Raw genomic sequence first — 23,002 nt, 5'->3', positions numbered from 1 at the left:
ATCATTTATGAATCATTAGGAGAGAGCCATTTTATCTGTCCAGTTAAATCCCGTAAAGGAGATGGTCATCTAGCTTGTCCACCCTTATCTACTAGGAAAGCTTCCAAGTGAGATGGATCTAGAAATACAAATTTATTTCTCTGAAAAGTGAATATGCACTTACACGGAAATTTGAGGTAATAGGTAGCCCCTAGGGACAACACTCTCGGCCTCAAATTTAAAAATAACTTCCGTCTCAATTGGGTTTCTCTTGAAACGTCCGGGAAAATTTGAATTTTTTGACCACAAAATGTGATATCTTTATTTTTAAAGTAATTTTGAAGAACCAAATTTTTTTCATTCTCCAGACTAAATTCCACTAATAAAGTGGCTCTTGTTTGTATATCATCCATAGTAGTCTCCAAAAATGTAGTTAAATTAGGGCTTTCTGAAACTAATACATCAATCCCCCCTTTGGGGGTTGATGTATCTCTTTTCTTAACAGGCAAATTGATGTATTAGTTTCAGAAAGCCCTAATTTAACTGTTTGCTTTTTTGACTGCTGCGGCACACTGAGCCGACGATTTCAATGTGTTATCCACTATGATGCCTAGATCTCTTTCTTGGCTGGTAGCACCTAATATGGAACCTAACATTGTGTAACTATAGCATGGGTTATTTTTCCCTATATGCATCACCTTGCACTTATCCACATTAAATTTCATCTGCCATTTCCATGCCAAATTTATCACAATCTGCTTGTGATTTAACTACTCTGAACAATTTTGTATCATCTGCAAATTTGATTACCTCACTCGTAATTCTTTCCAGATCATTTATAAATATATTGAAAAGTAAGGGTCCCAATACAGATCCCTGAGGCAGTCCACTGCCCACTCCCTTCCACTGAGAAAATTGTCCATTTAACCCTACTCTCTGTTTCCTGTCTTTTAGCCAGTTTGTAATCCACGAAAGAACATCGCCACCTATCCCATGACTTTTTATTTTCCTAGAAACCTCTCATGAGGAACTTTGTCAAACACCTTCTGAAAATCCAAGTACACTACATCTACTGGTTCACCTTTATCCACATGTTTATTAACTCCTTCAAAAAAGTGAAGCAGATTTGTGAGGCAAGACTTGCCCTGGGTAAAGCCATGCTGACTTTGTTCCATTAAACCATGTCTTTCTATATGTTCTGTGATTTTGATGTTTAGAACACTTTCCACTATTTTTCCTGGCACTGTAGTTTCCCGGATCGCCCCTGGAGCCCTTTTTAAATATCGGGGTTACATTAACTATCCTCCAGTCTTCAAGTACAATGGATGATTTTAATGATAGGTTACAAATGTTTATTAATAGGTCTGAAATTTCATTTTTGAGTTCCTTCAGAACTCTGGGGTGTATACCATCCGATCCAGGTGATTTACTACTCTTCAGTTTGTCAATCAGGCCTACCACATCTTCTAGGTTCACTGTGATTTGGTTCAGTCCATCTGAATCATTACCATGAAAACCTTCTCCAGTACGGATACTTCCCCAACATCTTCTTCAGTAAACACCGAAGCGAAGAAATCATTTAATCTTTCTGCGATAGCTTTATCTTCTCTAAGTGCCCCTTTAACCCCTCGATCATCTAACGGTCCAACTGACTCCCTCAAAGGCTTTCTGCTTCAGATATATTTTTAAAGGTTTTTACTGTGAGTTTTTGTCCCTACGGCCAACTTCTTTTCAAATTCTCTCTTAGCCTGTCTTATCAATGTCTTACATTTAACTTGCCAATGTTTATGCATTATACTATTTTCTTCTGTTGGATCCTTCTTCCAATTTTTGAATGAAGATCTTTTGGCTAAAATAGCTTCTTTCATCTCCCCTTTTAACCATGCCGGTAATCATTTTGCCTTCTTTCCACCTTTTTTAATGTGTGGAATACATCTGGACTGTGCTTCCAGGATGGTATTTTTTAACAATGATCACGCCTCTTGCACACATTTTACCTTTGTAGCTGCTCCTTTCAGTTTTTTTCTAACAATTTTTCTCATTTTATCAAAGTTTCCCTTTTGAAAGTTTAGCACAAGAGCCATGCATTTGCTTACTGTCCCCCTTCCAGTCATTAATTCAAATTTAATCATATTATGATCACTATTGCCAAGCGGCCCCACCACCGTTACCTCTCTCACCAAATCCTGTTCTCCACTAAGAATTAGATCTAAAATTGCTCCCTGTCTTGTCATTTCCTGAACCAATTGCTCCATAAAAATGTCATTTATTCCATCCAGGAACTTCATATCTCTAGCATGTACCGATGATACATTTACCCAGTCGATATTGGGATAATTGAAATCTCCCATTATTACCGCACTACCAATTTGTTTAGCTTCCCTAATTTCTCTTAGCATTTCACTGTCATTCTCACCATTTTGACCAGGTGGACGGTAGTATACTCCTATCACTATAGTCTTCCCTGACACACAAGGGATTTCTACCATAAAGATTCAATTGTGCATTTAGTCTCATGCAGGATATTTATCCTGTTGGACTGTATGCCATCCCGATCATAAAGCGCCACACCACCTCCCAGGTGCTCCTCTCTGTCATTGCGATATAATTTGTACCCCGGCATAGCACTGTCCCATTGGTTATCCTCTTTCCACCATGTCTCTGAGATGCCAATTAAGTCTGTCACCATACACTGCTATACATTCTATTTATTTATTTATTTTTTATCGAGTTTTATATAAGGTAGTTCGGTTTCGCCACCACAATGGTTTACAAAGTTTTGATGTTTAACAGAGTGTTGAAAAATTCATGTGCTTGTTAACATAGTTATCTTAGTCTTTATAAACATAGTTTGGTTGTTAAATTGTACAGGTTAGATTACGTGCTTTGGATTGGTTCTGCATGTTTATATGGGCCGTTTATTGGGTGTTTTGGTAGGCTTTGGTGAACATCCAAGTTTTTAGTTCTGTTTTGAAGGTTTTTAAATTTTGTTGTGTTCTCAGTTCGATTGGGAAGGTGTTCCAGAGTTCGGGGCTTCCTAGGGATATGGCTCTCTTCCGAGCTGAGGTAAGTTTTTTGTGGTGAGCAGGTGGAATTTTTAATAGACCTTTGTTAGCTGAATGGAGATTTCGGTTTGGTGAGTAGAGTTTTATGGATACACTTAGCCAGTTTGTTTGTTTTTCATATATTATTTTGTGTATTATGGATAGTATTTTGTAGTCTATCCTGTATTTTATTGGGAGCCAGTGTAGTGAAATGAGAGTTGGAGTAATGTGATTGTATTTTTTCGTTCCTGTGAGAATTCTGGCAGCTGTATTTTGAAGGATTTGAAGAGGTCGGTTGATGGTGAGAGGTAAGGTGAATAATTCTCCCATCTTACTTCTTAGACTTCTGGCATTAGCATACAAACATTTCAAAGTTTGTTTTTTTTTGTTTGTATTTTCATTCTGCTTTTTAATTGATAGGGATAAGTTTGAATTTTTTAGCTCAGGTGAGTTTTTAGTTACAGGCATTTGGACTACTTTTCTTATTATTGGATCCTCACTGTCGGGATGCCCTAATTCTAATGCATCATTAGTATCCTTTAAAGATACCTCTCTCCGAACCATGTGCTGCTGAGCGACTGTTGGCTTTCCCCTTTGTTCTAGTTTAAAAGCTGCTCTATCTCCTTTTTAAAGGTTAGCGCCAGCAGTCTGGTTCCACTCTGGTTAAGGTGGAGCCCATCCCTTCAGAAGAGACTCCCCCTTCCTCAAAAGGTTTCCCAGTTCGTAACAAAACTGAATCCCTCTTCCTTGCACCATTGTCTCATCCACGCATTGAGACTCCGGAGCTCTACCTGCCTCTGGTGACCTGCGCATGGAACAGGGAGCATTTCAGAGAATGCTACCCTGGAGGTTCTGGATTTAATCTTTCTACCTAAGAACCTAAATTTGGCTTCCAGAACCTCCCTCCCACATTTTCCTATGTCGGTGCCCACATGTACCACGACAGCCGGCTCCTCCCCAGCACTGTCTTAAATCCTATCTAGGTGACACGTGAGGTCCGCCACCTTCGCACCAGGTAGGCATGTTACCAGGTGATCCTCACGCCCACCAGCCACCCAGCTATCCACATTCCTAATAATCGAATCACCAACTATGACGGCCGACCTTACCCTTCCCTCCTGAGCAGTAGGCCTTGGGGAGATATCCTCAGTGTGAAAGGACAATGCATCACCTGGAGAGCAGGTCCTTGCTACATGATCCTTTCTCACTGCAACAGGTTGATGCTCTCCAATCATACAAACAGTCTAACTTCAGTTAGTCAGCCAGAGTGACTCACTGCTCTCTTGATTAGCAAATGTTGGTACCTAATCGAACCAAATCACACTACCTCAACACCTTTCCAAGGTGAGTAACTGAACTGAACTTTTCAACCTTTTTATTTAGGTATACACTGCTCCTAGCTTATTTCTAGCTTCTGGCTAGTTTTTTTTTTTAATATGCAAACACTCTACCTTCTGCTTACTAACTGCCTTACTGACTATTTAAAAATACAAACAGTCTAACTTCTGTTTATTCGCTGCCTTACTGACTATTAAAAGCACAAACACACAAACACACTAAATACTATTCCCAAACAGTTAACTTTGCCCCAATACTTTAAAAAAAGACAATGTCCCAAGCAAAAGCTTACTGATTCCCTTCAGCCACCAGCAAGGTGATCCTCTCCTCTCAGTGCTCCCATTGCGCTTTATTGGGCTACCTGAGATGCTGGCAGAAAAGGACTTACCACAATTTCTGGAAAGATAGATCTCCCGGGAACTGGGCCTCTCTCAGATGCATGGCCCACTGTCTTTCAATATTTTTCCGCGAGCCTTGCTTCACAGCACCGAGCTCTGGCCCCGCTATGGCCAAAAACAGTATGCCCTTGGTATGAGAGCTATGCTATACGTGTGGCAACCTCTGAGGGCCCACACTGGCTTTCTTCAGATGAAGACATTAAAAAATTCTTAAGTGAGCAAGGCACATCGACGTCTGACATTTTGGCAGGATCCATGAGAACGCGTGATGAGATGGACCAAAGTGCAGCAACCCGGTTGGAAGCTGGCAATTATTTTGGTCCCTTCTGATGCCTCATTAATGTACAAGTCGCCCTTGAGCTTTGATAGGGGTTCCGTGTTTCTTGGACCTTACAGTTCAGTTCGCCCTGGAGTACAGGGGATATTTTTTGCAGATTTACCCCTTGTTTATTTTCAAGGTTTAAATGCTTGGGAAACTGTCCGTTCAGCTAACATTCTGAGGGCACCTTTGCTCTATGGCCCCAGCTGCATAGTATTTATCCAAGGTGTCACAACCTGATGTCTAGCATTAGCTTAGGTTAATTTCTAGCTGTGGGCAGATGATGATACAGATTGGGTTCCTTTTTATTAATCTTTTACAGGAAGTGTGGTGTGGTTGGGGTTGGATGCGGATGGGGGATCTGATAGCACGGAAGTGATCTCCATCGATAGTTGGGATAAGATTAGCTTTGGGGAATTTGGGGGAGGGAGAGGAGGGGTTTGTGTGGGGGAATCAAGGGAAATTTAGTTTTTTCTGATGATGTGCTATGCCTGTATATTGTATATACTTATCAAGCCATGTCCGACATTTACTGGGAAATCCTTGATAGATGGGGGCCTCAGCTGGTAGGATCCCCATTGCATTGATGTTGTTATATTCATGTATCATGGTCCTTTGGAATCCCACGGATTACTAACCGAGGGATTTGCTTATTCTCCTGGAATGTTTGTGGTATTAATTCCCTGATTAAGCAATCTAAAATCCTTACAGTTTTAAAGAGAAAGTCGGCAGACCTAGTATTTCTGCAAGAATCACATTTAATCAGCTTGGAGCATAGGAAACTGTGCCGAAACTGGGTGGGATCGGTCCATTTTGCTTTGGCAACTTCCGAGTCTGCCGGGGTACCAATATTGCATAACAGAACTTAAAGACCCACATTAATTTAATTGCTGAATTTAATCATGAGACTCCGGTTTTATGTAATCTTTATGCCCCCAATAATTATAACCCTGGTTTTTTTTGGAATATCTACAGATTACCTCTCCCGTATATGGACCACACCATCTTTGTAGGAGGTGATTTCAGTGCCATTCACGACCCCCAACTAGATAAGTTAGCAAAGGTATCTCCTTCTTAGAGCACTCTTTGCACTTGGTAGATGCATGGCACATATTTCATCCCACCAATAAAGATTTTACTCACTTAGGGGTAGATTTTAAGAGGCGCGCGAACAGCCTACTTTTGCTTGCGCATCAGACTCAAGCAAAAGTACGCTGGATTTTAGTAGATACGCGCGGAGCCGCGCGTATCCACTAAAATCCTGGATCGGCGCGCGCAAGGCTATCGATTTTGTATAGCCTGCGCGCGCCGAGCCGCGCTGCCTCCCCCCGTTCCCTCCAAGGCCGCTCCGAAATCGGAGCGGCCTCGGAGGGAACTTTCCTTTGCCCTCCCCTCACCTTACCCTCCCTTCCCCTACCTAACCCACCCACCCGGCCCTGTCTACACCCCCCCCCTTACCGGTCGGGGGATTTACGCCTCCCGGAGGGAGACGTAAATCCCCGCGCGCCAGCGGGCCTGCTGCGCGCCGGGCCGCGACCTGGGGGCGGGTACGGAGGGCGCGGCCACGCCCCCGGGCCGTAGCCACGCCCCATACCCGCCCCCAAAACGCGGCCGACACGCCCCCGAAACGCCGCGTCGACCGGGCCCGCCCCCCGACACGCCCCCGACACGCCCCCTCCGAAAACCCCGGGACGTCCGCGAGTCCCGGGGCTCTGCGCGCGCCGGGAGGCCTATGTAAAATAGGCTTCCCGGCGCGCAGGGCCCTGCTCGCCTAAATCTGCCCGGTTTTGGGCGGATTTAGGCGAGCAGGGCTCTGAAAATCTACCCCTTATCCCGTGCCCATGCAACCTTTTCTAGATTGGATTATATTTTAATAAGTAATCACATAAGTTCGGGATGCGGGCATTGATGACATTTTTATTTCTGACTATGCCCTCATATGGATTGAATTAGCTTGGTCCCCTCCATCTCCATCTTCCTTTGTCTGGTGTTTTCCATATTTTTTAGCTGACGACTCCCATTTTCTTGAATACCTCCGTGCTAAATGGAATGATTATTCACATCTTAACAGTGCACACACAGATGACCCTGTACTGTTTTGGTACACTGCGAAAGCAGTTATATGTGGGGACATCATTTCCTATCTGGCTCATAGGCGAACATTTTTAGACAAGCGCCTATTATTTATTTTATTTATTTATTTAAATGGACAATTTTCTCAGTTGAAGGGAGTGAACAGTGGAGTGCCTCAGGGATCTGTATTGGGACCCTTACTTTTCAATATATTTATAAATGATCTGGAAAGAAATACGACGAGTGAGATAATCAAATTTGCAGATGACACAAAATTGTTCAGAGTAGTTAGATCACAAGCAGATTGTGATAAATTGCAGGAAGACCTTGTGAGACTGGAAAATTGGGCATCCAAATGGCAGATGAAATTTAATGTGGATAAGTGCAAGGTGATGCATATAGGGAAAAATAACCCATGCTATAATTACACAATGTTGGGTTCCATATTAGGTGCTACAACCCAAGAAAGAGATCTAGGCATCATAGTGGATAACACATTGAAATCGTCGGTACAGTGTGCTGCGGCAGTCAAAAAAGCCATTGAATTGTCCATAGGATTTACCTGTGTAAGTACACGTTAAGCTGGTAAATGGCTTTTGAAAATTTCTATAATAGTAGTTATATTTATATGTGTAACTCCTTTTAAAATTACTCCCCCCTAAGATTGTAAGTACTCTTGGGTAAATTTTAAAAGGGCCGCACATGCGCCCATAAACGTGCATATCTTACTGAGCACAAAAATACATGCTATTTTATAACCTAACCTTATAAGTGATGAAAAGGAGTTGATTTTTACAATGCAGCTAGCAGACACTGCAGTATACAAATCAACTCCTCTTGTTAGAATTTTCATCACTTATATGGTCAAAAATTATTTACTGATGTCAATTTTACAATGGATATCTCTGAATGTGTCTGTAACATCACCCCCCTAACCCCAACCCACCTCCTGAAAACCCACCCCGAATCTAAGTGCCCCCTTACAATGGCCCATATAGAGTATTAGACTGAGCCTTATACAGAGTCTCTTTCTCTCTCCACCCCCCCCCCCCCCCAAAGGAGCTGTGGTACATGTGTCAGCTGCGGAAAATGTGGAGTTCTGCTGTCCTGGAATGCCCATGCCCATGCCCCTTCTTCTGTATGTGCACCCTTCCAGGCTATTTAAGATTCATGTAGCTCCCACATAGCTCATGTATGGGGCTGTTATTGTGCACCTCTTTGTGAACAGAGAAATACCTACAGTAACTGAACGTAATCCACTTTGAAGTACCAAAAGGTGGAACACAAATAAAATAGACAAGCTACATCAAACATGAGGCTCTCATAGCTGGTGAGTTCCAATGCATTAACTGCTAGAAATGAAGGCTGCAACCAGCAAACTATCTAGTTAAAAGTCATTCAAACTGCAGCAACAAAATGCTAGCTAGCCACTGCCTTCACGCTTATTTCTGGGTTATTAATGCAGATATTGTTACAATTCACATGCGTGTAAAATATATGCATGTATTTTTATAAAATGGGTAAAGAAAGTATGAGTTTTCCTGCATTACAATGCATACTGAAACATAGACATGTACTTCAGGTCCACACAGTTTATAAAACACTAGCATAAATCTCCTTGGACCTCGTGCACACTTTTGAAAGTTGATCTCCCTGAATGTACTTGAATTAATTTTCTCTATATATGATGAAAAACTAAAAAATCTTCAATAAAAGGGAAAGGAAATACAGACTGTTGATTTTGGGGTGAAGGGATTCCGATAGCCTTATTGAAAGACTGGCTGCAGTGTGATGCACGTTCTCCTGGTTGGAATGCGAGCTGTGGCATTGTGCGGCGTGTCCTGGCTGGAATGTTGGCCACGACAGGAGTATGACAGGAGCAACATTACAGTCAGTGGCCAAGGAGCAGGACAGCCAGACTCAAAACACAAATCATGATGTGGTCCTCCGGATCTGGCCTGGGCCTGCGGGAAATAAGACTGGATGCCCTGAAAAGATACAGAGAGCACAGAATCATCCATATTCTCAGAACATATCATTGAACAAAGATTTATTAATATCATCTGACATCAAACATTTAGATTCATTGTGCATTTCTTAGATACGATAAAATGACTTCATAGTCTTTAGAAAGGAAAGAGAGACATACATGAACTACTTCTGGATGATGTCGGTAGGCATTGCTGCCCTGTGCCTCTGTTACCCAGCTCCCCCTATCTTGCTCTTATAATGCCAACAGGAAGAGACTTTGAGCTACACTACTGGCACTGAGAGGATTGCTAATATTCCTGTGTGAACATATCAACAGGAGTACTATTTATCTGCCGGAAGGAAAGAAAAATAAGGCCAGGGGCTGAGGAGAGGGAATGTAAGGTCTGAAGAGTCTTGCATTAGCAGTCTTTGGGATCAGAAAATAGACATGGACCACTAAGCCATAAATCTCTCTGGTTCTTGCACATCTAGCAATAATTTATCCTCTCTCATAGGCACCTTAGCCCTGCTCCAAGAGGGGAATCCCATTGGTTCAGCAGTGAGCCAGTACCGATTGATAAATGTATTTAATCTTGCCGCTATACTGGCTCAGTAATAGTACAACAGATTTTTGGAACTTGCTTCCTGCTACTCTGTTCTTGATTTCTGACCTACCCGGATTCTTGCTTGCTCCCTTGTTATGCTCTTGTTTCCTCACCGATCTAGACCTTTGTCTATACTTGACTTCCTGGTTCCTTGTCTTCTACTGTTTTCTCAGGTGTATTATCCAGTACAAACCTTGGCTCAGACTCTCATTTCTGCAGAACCTGTCACTAGTTCCCTTTTACACTGAAGACTTAAGCCTCAGACTGCCTTCAGGTACTCTCACTTGTGTCTCAGTTACAGAGTATTCTGTTGGCTGCCCTCATCCCAGGCATTATCTTGAAAAGGAGGTGTCTATCTCTCTCCCAAAATGTCCATACCTGTAGTTCAATTAATCTAGGCCCAGTTTCAATAGTTATGCGTCTACCCCTTGAAAATGCCAAGAATTCTAGGAGAGTACAGTCATGCCCATGATAGTCCCTCTTTCGTTGTTTTCAGGTTTAAGTCCAGTTTATTTTATCCAATAGAACTGTGCTGCCATAACCAACATAACCATGACAATTTCAGGCTCACTGGTCTACAGTATCGCTGGTCACCCCCCAAAGCCCTTTTTAAAAATTGTCATCACATTGACTACCTTCCAGCCTTCAGGAATCGTGGCTGTTTTAAATGATGGGTTACACAGATTATTGGTAACAGGTTAGCAATTTCATGATTTAGTTGTTTTAGAACTCTGAGGTGGATACTATTTGGTTCCGACAATCTATTAATTATTATTTACTTATTTATTATTATTTATTAGACTTGATATCCTGCTTGTAAAATCAAATTATCCAAGCAGTTTATAAAAATCTGATCTATCACATTCTCCATTGCCATAGATATTTGTTTTGGTTGCTCAGAATCTCCACCATTAAAGAATGTTTCAAGTACAAGTATGTTCCCAATATCTTCCTCCATAAAGACCGAGGCAAAGAATTCATTCCGTTTATCTACTATTTCCTTGTCCTCCCTGAGCACCCCTTTTGCCCCTCGATCATCCAGCAGCCCAAATGTCTCCCTTACAGTTATTCTGTTTCGAATGTTTTTAAAAATATTTTATTATTAGTTTTTACTTCACCTGAAGCTTTTTCACAAAGTCTTTCTTGGCCTGTTGAACTACTGTTTTACCTCTAAATTGCCAGTGCTTATGCTCTTGCCTAGTTTCATCATTTTGGTCTGCTTTCCATTTTTTGAATGATGCCTTCTTTACCTCAACATTAAACTATGCTGGCAGTTGTTTGGTTTTACTTTGACCTTTTCTAATGCATGGGCTTCCAAAACAGTATATTTAAACAATGTTCACACCTCATGCACACTTTCTATCATAGTCTCCTTTATAAAGTTTATACTAGTGCACATGTTTTACTTAAAGTCTTTGTTATGGTTTTGAGGTGTTTGAGTGGATTCTTGGGCACTGCCGTGATGGCCACTCCCACAGGGAGGAGCCCCATGAGGAACTGCAGTACTAGGCTAGACTCGGGACATGCAAACATAGAGATTGTCTTTTATTATACAGCTGAGTGATACCACCAGAGGTGGCAGTACTGAGGTGATCCAGTAGAAGCAGTCCAGGGACCCTCGGCAGAGGAGACCCGTCTCACAATGATAGATGTTAACAGCTCTCGGTAGTAGATGCAGGTTCTCAGTGCTGAGCTGTAGATGAGACAGACTGACAAGGTTAGATTACTCACTAAGTTGGTAGCTGTATAGATGCAGATCCCAGCAGGCAGTAGTTGGAATGCAGGTACCAAGACAGGGAGAGCAGGCTCTCGAGGAGCGAGTACCTGATCCCAGATAGGCACCTGAAAGAAAGCAAAGGGCCCCTGAGGAGCGGGTACCCAGGTTAGATGAAATACCCCGAAGGGCAGAGAGAGCCTCCAGCGGCAGCAAGGAAGCATCAGAGTAGCTTAGACCGGACGAGTCCAATCCTTGCTAACTCAATTTGTTAGCAAACGAAGGGCAGGCTAAATACCCAGATGGCATGACATCACTCGAGGGGGACGCCCCCCGAGGTTCCCGCCATGACATGGATAAAGACGTGGGTGGCGTGTGCACGTGCACCCTAGGAGGCCCTCAAGAGAAACATGGCGGATAGCCTTGCCATTGCTGTTCCGGGGCAGTGGAGAGAGCGGCATGCAGACGCGGCGGTAGCCATCTTCCCAAGGCTAGCGGGGAGAGCAGAGAGAAAGGTGAGGCACAGAGGTCGAAACCGTCTGAGACCGACGGACGCAACATGCCTACACAACATGCCAAAACACATTGTCTCTGACAGAGGAGCTCAATTCACAGCAAAGTTCTGGAAAGCTTTTTGTAAGAAGTTCGACATCACACTTGACTTCACCTCTGCATACCATCCTCAGTCGAATGTCCAAACTGAGAGAATGAATGGAACACTCAAACAGTTTATCTAACTTTGATAAAATGAGAAAAAATTGTTAGAAAAAAACTGAAAGGAGCAGCTACAAAAGTAAAAAATGTCCAAGAGGCGTGGTCATTGTTAAAAAATACCATTCTAGAAGCACAGTCCAGATGTATTCCACACATTAAGAAAGGTGGAAAGAAGGCAAACGATTACCGGCATGGTTAAAAGGGGAGGTGTGAAAGAAGCTATTTTAGCCAAAAGATCTTCATTCAAAAATTGGAAGAAGGATCCAACAGAAGAAAAATAGGATAAAGCATAAACATTGGCAAGTTAAATGTAAGACATTGATAAGACAGGCTAAGAGAGAATTAGAAAAGAAGTTGGCTGTAGAGGCAAAAACTCACAGTAAAAACTTTTTTAAATATATCCGAAGCAGAAAGCCTGTGAGGGAGTCAGTTGGACCGTTAGATGATCGAGGGGTTAAAGGGGCACTTAGAGAAGATAAGGCCATCGCGGAAAGATTAAATGATTTCTGCTTCGGTGTTTACTGAAGAGGATGTTGGGGAGGTACCCGTAATGGAGAAGGTTTTCATGGGTAATGATTCAGATGGACTGAATCAAATCACGGTGAACCTAGAAGATGTGGTAGGCCTGATTGACAAACTGAAGAGAAGTAAATCACCTGGACCGGATGGTATACACCCCAGAGTTCTGAAGGAACTAAAAAATGAAATTTCAGACCTATTAGTAAAAATTTGTAACTTATCATTAAAATCATCCATTGTACCTGAAGACTGGAGGATAGCAAATGTAACCCCAATATTTAAAAAGGGCTCCAGGGGCGATCCGGAAACTACAGACCGGTTAGCCTGACTTCAGTGCCAGGAAAAATAGTGGAAAGTGTTCTAAACATCAAATCACAGAACATATAGAAAGACATGGTTTAATGGAACAAAGTCAGCATGGCTTTACCCAGGGCAAGTCTTGCCTCACAAATCTGCTTCACTTTTTGAAGGAGTTAATAAACATGTGGATAAAGGTGAACCGGTAGATATAGTATACTTGGATTTTCTGAAGGCGTTTGACAAAGTTCCTCATGAGAGGCTTCTAGGAAAAGTAAAAAGTCATGGGATAGGTGGCGATGTCCTTTCGTGGATTGCAAACTGGCTAAAAGACAGGAATCAGAGAGTAGGATTAAATGGGCAATTTTTCTTAGTGGAAGGGAGTGGACAGTGGAGTGCCTCAGGTATCTGTATTGGGACCCTTACTGTTCAATATATTTATAAATGATCTGGAAAGAAATACGACGAGTGAGATAATCAAATTTGCAGATGACACAAAATTGTGCAGAGTAGTTAAATCACAAGCAGATTGTGATAAATTGCAGGAAGACCTTGTGAGACTGGAAAATTGGGCATCCAAATGGCAGATGAAATTTAATGTGGATAAGTGCAAGGTGATGCATATAGGGAAAAATAACCCATGCTATAATTACACGATGTTGGGTTCCATATTAGGTGCTACAACCCAAGAAAGAGATCTAGGTGTCATAGTGGATAACACATTGAAATCGTCGGTTCAGTGTGCTGCGGCACTCAAAAAAGCAAACAGAATGTTGGGAATTATTAGAAAAGGAATGATGAATAAACGGAAAATGTCATAATGCCTCTGTATCGCTCCATGGTGAGACCGCACCTTGAATACTGTGTACAATTCTGGTCGCCGCATCTCAAAAAAGATATAATTGCGATGGAGAAGGTACAGAGAAGGGCTACCAAAATGATAAGGGGAATGGAACAACTCCCCTATGAGGAAAGACTAAAGAGGTTAGGACTTTTCAGCTTGGAGAAGAGACGGACTGAGGGGGGATATGATAGAGGTGTTTAAAATCATGAGAGGTCTAGAACGGGTAGATGTGAATCGGTTATTTACTCTTTCGGATAGTAGAAGGACTTGGGGGACACTCCATGAAGTTAGCATGGGGCACATTTAAAACTAATCGGAGAAAGTTCTTTTTTACTCAACGCACAATTAAACTCTGGAATTTGTTGCCAGAGAATGTGGTTCGTGCAGTTAGTATAGCTGTGTTTAAAAAGGATTGGATAAGTTCTTGGAGGAGAAGTCCATTACCTGCTATTAAGTTCACTTAGAGAATAGCCACTGCCATTAGCAATGGTTACATGGAATAGACTTAGTTTTTGGGTACTTGCCAGGTTCTTATGGCCTGGATTGGCCACTGTTGGAAACAGGATGCTGGGCTTGATGGACCCTTGGTCTGACCCAGTATGGCATTTTCTTATGTTCTTATGTTCCTCTGTGCCTATGTTGGTTCATGTCAGAATGACTGGGCTGAACTGTTGCCCTGGGCTGAATTCGCCATCAACTCTCATCCAGCATCATCTACTAGATCAACACCATTTGAAGTGGTCTACAGACGACAACCCTTACCACCTTCAAAGGGCCCCCTCCAGACCCCCTACCTGGTCTTGGTTTTCGAAGATGCGATCGGTGGAACTGTCGAAGCATCTCTTTATCCATGACATTAGCCAAGGTTCCCAAGAGTTTTCTTCAGGTCCATACCCCTCCCATGACAGGAGGAATTCCCAAACTCTGCCTCTCTTTATTATGTCAAGGATAGCATCAGCCTTGTACTCAATGTCTTCTTGTGCATCAATATGAGTAGGTTCAGGTGTCTTGGTGGAAAACTCGCTAAGGACAAGCAGTTTCAGTAGCGAGACATGGAACGCATTATGAATCTTCATTGCTGGAGGAAGTTTCAGACTATATGTGAGTGTCCCCAATCGTCGGAGGATGGGAAAGGGTCCGACAAAGCATGGAGCAAATCAAGCTGATGGTAGCTTGAGTCTCAGATGTTTGGTAGACAGCCAGACCTTGGCACCAGGCTGAAATTCAGGAGCTTTGTTATGGTGAGCATCATAGCCTTTCCTTGCTCTTTGTCCAGCTTTTTGGAGCATCTCTTTAGTCTTTCTCCAGAGTAGTTGAATATCATTGGCAGTAGATTGAGCTGCCGGGGACGACACTGAAAGTGGAACTGGTAAAGGTGGTAAGGGTTGTCATCTGTAGACCACTTCAAATGGTGTTGATCTAGTAGATGATGCTAGATGAGAGTTGATAGCGAATTCAGCCCAGGGCAACAGTTCAGCCCAGTCATTCTGACATGAACCAACATAGGTTCGCAGGAACTGCTTGAGTGTTCCATTCATTCTCTCAGTTTGGACATTCGACTGAGGATGGTATGCAGAGGTGAAGTCAAGTGTGATGTCGAACTTCTTACACAAAGCTTTCCAGAACTTTGCTGTGAATTGAGCTCCTCTGTCAGAGACAATGTATTTTGGCATGTTGTGTAGGCGAAAGATGTGGATGATGAAAAGTTTTGCAAGCTCCATGGCTGAGGGCAAGCCAGGGAGAGCCACGAAATGAGCCATCTTCGAGAATCGATCCACTGTAACCCAGATGGTATTGTTGCCTCCAGAAAGTAGTAAGTCTACCATAAAGTCTGTAGCAATGTGGGTCCAGGACTCATCTGGTACTGGCAAGGGATGAAGCAGGCCCCAAGGACATCCGGGCAGAGGTTTCTGTCTGGCACAATTGGAGCAAGAAGCTACATATGCAAATGTATCTTCCTTCATGGTGGGCCACCAGTAGTACTTCTGTAGCTTAGCCAGAGTTCTTCGTTGACCAGGATGTCCAGCCAGTTTCGAGTTGTGAGCCCATGCTAACAATTTCTTTCTTAGATTGTAGGGTACAATGGTCTTGCCCGGAGGTACCGGATGTGTAGCTGACAGAATAACTCTCTTCGGGTCGATGATATGCTGGGGTTCATCAGGTACGTCTTTAGAGAGAAAGGAGTCAGAGCAGATGCCCAGAGAGAATGGCATGCAGACTCAGCAGTAGCCATCTTCCCAAGGCTAGCAGGGAGAGCAGAGAGAAAGGTGAGGCACAGAGGTTGAAGCCGTCTGAGACTGACGATGCAAACAGTCTTTCATCCAGTGATTATATCAAATTTGATTGCATTAAGATCGCTATTGCTTAGCACTTCACCACAGCACTTCATACCAGATACCTGCCCTTCTCATTGGTTAAAGCAGTCATTTATGGCATCTAGAATCTTAATTTCTGTACCATGTCCCGATGAGACACTGATCCGGTCAAAATCAGGGTAACTGAAATCTACCATTATGATTGTGTTGCCAAATTTATTTGTTTTTTTAATTTCAGCTAACATTTCACCATCATTTTGGCCAGGTGGCTAGTGGTATACAACTATTGCTCTTACCTGTCTCATATGACATTTCTATCCATAAGGATTTACACTGCATTTTGTTTTCTGCAGGAATTTTATCATTCTTGACTCTATGCAATCTCTTACATATAGTGGCAGCCTTCTACCAATTTGATCTACTATATCATGTTGATATGACTTATACCCTGGTATTATAGTGTCCCATTGATTATCCTCCTTCCTCCATGTTTCTGAAATGCCTATAATGTCTATATCTTTGTATAATACCATACATTTTAACTCATCAGTCTTACAGTTCAGACTTCTTGCATTCAAAAACATTGTAAAGTATGTGTATTTGTACTTTCATTTTTCCTTGTATTCCAAACCTACTTGTTAGTAAATGACAGACAGTTTAGAGTTATTCACAATCTGGGTGTTCTTATCTACATCCTTTGATCTACTTAATCTTCAAACATAACAATCTCTACTGGAATATTCTAACTTCTCTATTTAGCAAGTACCTTTGGAAGATACATCCCTCCAAACCATGCACTTCTGAGCAACTGATGGCTTTCCCCTATGGTCTAGTTTAAAAACAGCTTGTTCTCCTTTTTTAAATGTTAATGCCAGCAGCCTGGTTTCACTCTGGTTAAGGTGGAGCCCATCCTGTCAGAGTAGGCTCCCCCTTCCCCAGTGTCATGGACTGGTAGGTTGGAGGCAGGGAGCACCCTCACAGAGGCAGTACAGGGCTTCAGGGCAGGACTGGAGCTGGTTTTCTGTCTATCTAACCCCCTCCCCTGCAGATTGAACCCTTGGGTTCTGGGGGCCGGTAGGATTTGTCTTCTATATATCATCAAGACACAGACTGGAAGCTGGGTACAGGCTAGGGTGCTGAGGTTAGGTGCTAGCTGGACGAGGCAAGGCAGGCTGGACAAGGCAAGGCAAGCTGGATACAGGTTCTGGCTGTGAGCTGAACACTGGTACTGGCTGAAGGCTGTACACAGAGCACAAGCTGGGGCTGAATATAGGCAAAGGACAAGGGCAAGGTCTGGGAAACAGACAAGGGACTAAACTAGATTGGGCTGAGCAAGGACTGGAAAAGGACAGAACTAGACAAGGATCAGACAAGGATAGGACTGGAAAAGGACTGGATTAGACAGGCAACAGGCACCACGAAATCCCCAGAGGGCACGAGACTGGGCAAGGTAATCCTAGTAGGCCTGGAGACCATAAGGTAAGACAGAAAAGCCCAAAAGGGCACAGAGCAAGGTAGGAAGGCTAGAGAGGCTGTAGAGCAAGGCTAGATAGGCTGCAGAGCAAGACCAGAAAGCCTAGCTGGGCCCAGAGCAAGGCAAGGCAGGAGGTCCAAAAGCCACAAGGCTAGGCAAGGCAGAAGGCCCAGAGGCCACAAGGCTAGGCAAGCAGAAGGCCCAGATAAGCCACAAGGCTAAGCAAGCAGAAGGCCCAGATAAGCCACAAGGCAAGTCAGGAGGCCTGAGTAGACCACAAGGCAAGACAGGATAGACAGTTCAGAGAGCCAAGGTGACTCAATGAAGAGGCCCTGAGATATTGAGCAGGCTGGGTTAAGGAGGTCTGCGGCTGAGGCATGATGTGACCAGTGAGGAAGTATCTGGCAAGGTAGTGAGCAACGCTTGCTGAGGGAAGACTGCATAGCAAGCTGAACCTTGGCACAGGAAAACAGCATAGTAGGCGAAACTGTGACATCCAGAATGTTCCCCAGTTCCTAACAAATCTAAAACATTCTTCCCAGCACCATAATTTCATCCATATATTGATAACCTGGAGCTCAGCCTGCCTCTGGAGTCTTGTATGTGGAGCGGAGAGCATTTCTGAGAATACAACCCTGAAGGTTCTGGATTTCAGTTTCCTACCTAACGGCCTAAATTTAGCCTCCAAAACCTCCCTCCTACTCCTTCCTGCGTCACTGGTACTTATATATATATCACAACAATTGGCTTCTCCTCAGCCTTTTCTGAAATCTTAACGGTGGCATGTGAGGTTCATTACCCTTCACATCAGGCAAACAAGTTACCAAACAATCCTCATGCCCACCAGCAGCTATCTACATTCCTAATGATCAAATCACTCTCTACATCAGCCATTCTAACTCCTTTCTCCTGGAGACACATCCTGTCAGGTGATGCTTTATACTTTTGCACATGGCCCTGGAGACACACCCTCAGTGCAAGAGTAAAACATCACCTGAAAGGTAGATCCTAGCGAGTGCATCACTTCCTGCCACACCAAGTAATAGTCTCCTGCCAGATGTCCCTGCTCCTCCCAAGCAGCACAAGGCTTGCTTGAATGAAGTTGGGACTGTTCTACTATATTCCTGAAGATCTCCTCTATATAACTCTCTGTCTGCCTCAGCTTCTCCAAGTCTGCTATTCTGACCTCCAGAGATTAGATTAGTTCTCTGAGAGCCAGGAGATCTTTGCACCAGGTGTACACATACAATCTTTCAACTGCAGATAATCATACACTCTGTGCAAAAGATTGGATAGTCCCCAACTCACTGCTGGACTTGTCTGCATCTTAATTTTACTGAGTTGCTAAAGTTTTAAAAGCTGATTAAGGAGTAGATATGTCCTAAAATTAAAATTTTTTAAATTTGACTAGGTTTTTTCAATTATGTTCTTGGTGTCTTTTAAATCAATCACCTGTACTTGTGGCCAGTTAAGTTGAAACATTTTAAGTTAGACATATTATAGTTTGCTTTCTTGGTGTTATTCATCTGTATTTTTGTTTTGCATGCTTTCTCTATTTTTGCATGCTTTCTCTATTTTTCTAGGTATTGATATTGCTAATCTGTATTAAGTAGCTATGTAGCTCAAGTTTCAGAAAACCTCCCCACCCGGGCACCAACCAGACTATCTTCCCCAGCTCCCACAGAGAATTCAGAAACCGATAGATAAATGGTTCAAAGTGGGCTCTAGTAGAACAAGACTTGTGACTATTTAACATCCAATTTCGCTAACTGTGCAGCATCTTGAATATCCAACCCCACTCCCACAGAGAAGTCAGACATCCAGGATTCAGAAGCCCAGGAAAAAATGGATTACAGTGGGATCTGCCAGAATAAGGCCGGTGATGAAAAGACACCAACTCTCTCCCCACCTCTACTCTTACATAATACCTTTTCTGCATTGGATAACAAAGAAGCTCCAGGAATAGAAAACGAGGTGATATCTGAAAGGGATGTAGTCACCCTGTGTACCCAGAAACCCTTAAACATTATCAAAAGTCATAAAAGGAAGCTGCTTCTGCTGGGAGACTCAGTCATCAGAGGAACCAATTTGGGTAATAATTTTGATGGGGACACAACAGTTAAAAGCCTTCCAGGATCCTCAGCTAGTAGAAGTGCCAACCAGATAATCAACACAATTACAGAAGAAAGTAGAGACTCCAGTATCAATGTTATATGGCAAAGACCATTGCCTTTTCAGAAGTATTACCTGTTCATGGAAAGGGGAAGGAAAGGCTCTGCCATATAGATAATTTCAATGTTTGACTCAAAGCATGATGTAAATCAATTGGATTTGGTTACATTGGTGGATGGGGCCATGTATGGAACAGTAAAAGGTTATACTGTAAGGGTGGTCTACTGTCCTTGGCTGGAAAGAGGCTGCAAAGTAAGAAATTCAGAGCATGTACTATGAGGCATTAAACTAGAAGGCGGGGGGTAGCAGGAGGTGGCCAATAAAACTGCCATGTCACCCCCCAAGCAAGACAGGAATTGAGAGAAGAAAACAATGAAAATCAGCTCAAAATAGCAGAAAAGATGACTAAAAGAGCAGCAACCCTAGGGAGATAAGTTGGAAAGCTATGACCACAATGCTCGTAGTCTGAGCAAGAAAATCCCAGATCTGCAGGCCCAAATGGTGGAAGCGGACTTGGATATTGTTGCTGTTATGGAGACACGGTTCACGGATTCTCATGATTGGGGTGTGGACATACCAGGCTATAACTTGTTAAGGAAGCACAGAGTGGACAGAAAAGGGGGAGGAGTAGCTCTTTGTCAAAAACAATATCCAAGCAACTGAACTGCAAGGAATATGGGATATAGAAGAAGCATTATGGGCCGTCCTAAAAAAAAAGATAATGGTGCATCCATTTTTATTGGAGTGGTTTATAGACATCCGACTCAAATGGAAGAACTAGACATAAATCTGGTCAAAGACATCCATAAAGTGGAAAAGGAGGGAGAAGTGTTGAAAGATTGTTGGAGATTTTAATATGCCAGACGTAGACTGGAGAATCTCTTCTGCAGATTTTACCAGAAGTAGAGAGATAGTTGATACCCTTTCAAAGGGGCTCTGTTCAAACAAAAGGAATTGGAACCCATGAGGGACAGTGTTATATTTGACTTAGTGCTCACTCATGGGGATAATGTCTCTAATGTCTGGGTGGGTGCCCACCTCAGCACTAGGGATCATCATATGGTATGGTTTGATATTGCAAATAGGATACAGAGAAGTCACACAAAGACCCGAGTTTTAAATTTCAAAAATACAGACTTTGTAGAACTGGTGACATACCTGGAGGTAGAACTAGAAGACTGGGAGAAAATGGGAGAGGTAGAACAACAGTGGACCAAACTAAAGAAAGCAACTACAAAAGCAACAAATCTATATGTTAGAAAAGTAAACAAAAGTAAGCGAAATAAGAACCGATCTGGTTTTCAAAGGATGTAGCTGGAAAAATAAAAGCAAAAAGATCAGCGTTCAAGAAATATAGAGAATCCCAAAAAGAGGAACACAAGGAAGAATATCTGGTGAAACTGAGGGAGACAAAGAAAGTAACCAAGAAAGCAAAACGTCAGGTGGAAGAAAAGATTGCCAAAGGTGACAAAATATTTTTCAGATATATCAGAGAAAGGTCCAAAGTGGTATAGTGAAATTGAAAGGTGACAAGGATCAATGTGAGGAGAGAGATGAAGAAATGGCAGAAATATTAAACAAATACTTGGTGCTCACTAAAGAAGACCCTGGAGAAGGACCATCGCTAGTTTGCAAGACTGTGGATGGGAGTGGAGTAGACGAAACTCTGTTTACAGAAGATAATGTATGGGAAGAGCTAGGAAAACTGAAAGTAGATAAAACCATGGGGCCGGATGAGGTTCATCCCAGGATACTGAGGGAGCTTAGAGATGTGCTGCATGACCTGTTCAATAGATCCCTGGAAATGGGAGTGATGCCAAGTGATTGGAGACGAGTGGTAGTGGTCTTGCTTCACAAGAGTGGGAGCAGTGAGGAGGCTAGAAACTACAGGCTGGATAGCCTCACCTCTGTGGTGAGAAAATAAATGGAGACTCTGCTGATGAAAAGGATAGTGAACTATCTACAGTCAGGAGGATTGCTGGACCCGAGGCAACATGGATTCACTAGTCCTATCAGACAAATCAGATTGATTTTTTTGATTGGGTGATGAAAGAATTGGATCAAGGAAGAGTACTCGATGTGATCTACTTGGATTTCAGCAAAGTTGTGATATGGTCCTGCATAAGAGGCTTGGTGAATAAAATAAGAAGCTTGGGAGTGAGCACCAAGGTGGTGATGTGGATTACAAACTGGTTGACGGATAGAAGACAGCATGCGATGGTAAATGGAACCCACTGAAGAGAGAATGGTGTTAAGTGGAGTGCCACAAGGATTCGTGTTGGGAATGGTCCTGTTCAATATCTTTGTGAGCGACATTGCAGAAGGGATAGAAGGTAAAGTTTGTCTATTTGTGGATGATACTAAAATCTGCAAGAGTGAACATGTGGAAGGAATAGAGAGAATGAGACGTGCTTTAAGGAAGCTTGAACAGTGGTCAAAGATATGGCAGCTGGGATTCAATGCCAAGAAGTGCAGTGTCATGCATCTGGGGTGTGGTAGTGCAAAAGAGCTGTATGTGATAAGGGGTGAAGAGCTGTTGTGCACGGAGCAAGAGAGGGACCTTGGGGTGATAGTGTCTAGCAATCTGAAGAGGGTGAAGCAATGTGACAAGGCAATAGCTAAAGCCAGAATAATGCTGGGCTACATAGAGAGGAATAACCAATAAGAAAAAGGAGGTGATAATCCTCTTGTACAGGTCCTTGGTGAGGCCTCACCTGGAGACTGTATCTAGAAAGGGACAGAGACAGGATGAAGGCAGTCCAGAGAAGGCGGTCCAGAGAAAATGGTGGTGGTGGTGGTGGGGGTCTCCATCAAATGACCTATGATCTAAGTATGTATACCCTGGAGGAGAGGAGGTGCAGGGGAGATATGATACAGACCTTCAGATACCTGAAAGGTTTCAATGAAGCACAATCGACAAATCTTCTCCATTGGAAAGAAATCAGTAGAACTAGGGATCATATAATGGAACTCCAGGGAAGACAACTCAGAACCAACATCAGGAAATATTTCTTCAAGGAGAGGATGGTGGATGCCTGGAATGCCCTTCCAGAGGAGGTGGTGAAGACAAAAATGGTGAAAGATTTCAAAAGGGCATGGGATAAACACTGTGGATCCCTAAAAGCTAGAGGATGGAAATAAGAAAAGAGTGCATGGGAGTAACTTGCTGGTGTGGCAGTTACTATCCTTAACCAATAAAAAATTGCCATGCTGGGTCAGACCAAGG

At 43.0% G+C, this 23,002-nt stretch overlaps 1 protein-coding gene across 1 annotated transcript in view; it reads right to left on the bottom strand.

The window, feature by feature from the left end:
* Positions 1 to 8,225: 8,225 nt before the first annotated feature.
* PGGHG (protein-glucosylgalactosylhydroxylysine glucosidase) overlaps positions 8,226 to 23,002 on the bottom strand; it is a 270,873-nt gene continuing 256,096 nt past the window's right edge. The window contains exon 15 of the mRNA XM_029582660.1: positions 8,226 to 9,139. Coding sequence (XP_029438520.1) covers positions 9,084 to 9,139 — 56 coding nt within the window. The 3' untranslated portion in view covers positions 8,226 to 9,083. The remainder of the gene's footprint in view (positions 9,140 to 23,002) is intronic.

The sequence above is a fragment of the Rhinatrema bivittatum genome, chromosome 17 (assembly GCF_901001135.1).
Source record: "Rhinatrema bivittatum chromosome 17, aRhiBiv1.1, whole genome shotgun sequence".
Lineage (NCBI taxonomy): Eukaryota > Metazoa > Chordata > Amphibia > Gymnophiona > Rhinatrematidae > Rhinatrema > Rhinatrema bivittatum.
Note: the sequence above shows the minus strand (reverse complement) of the source record. Positions and strands in the feature narration are given on the sequence as shown.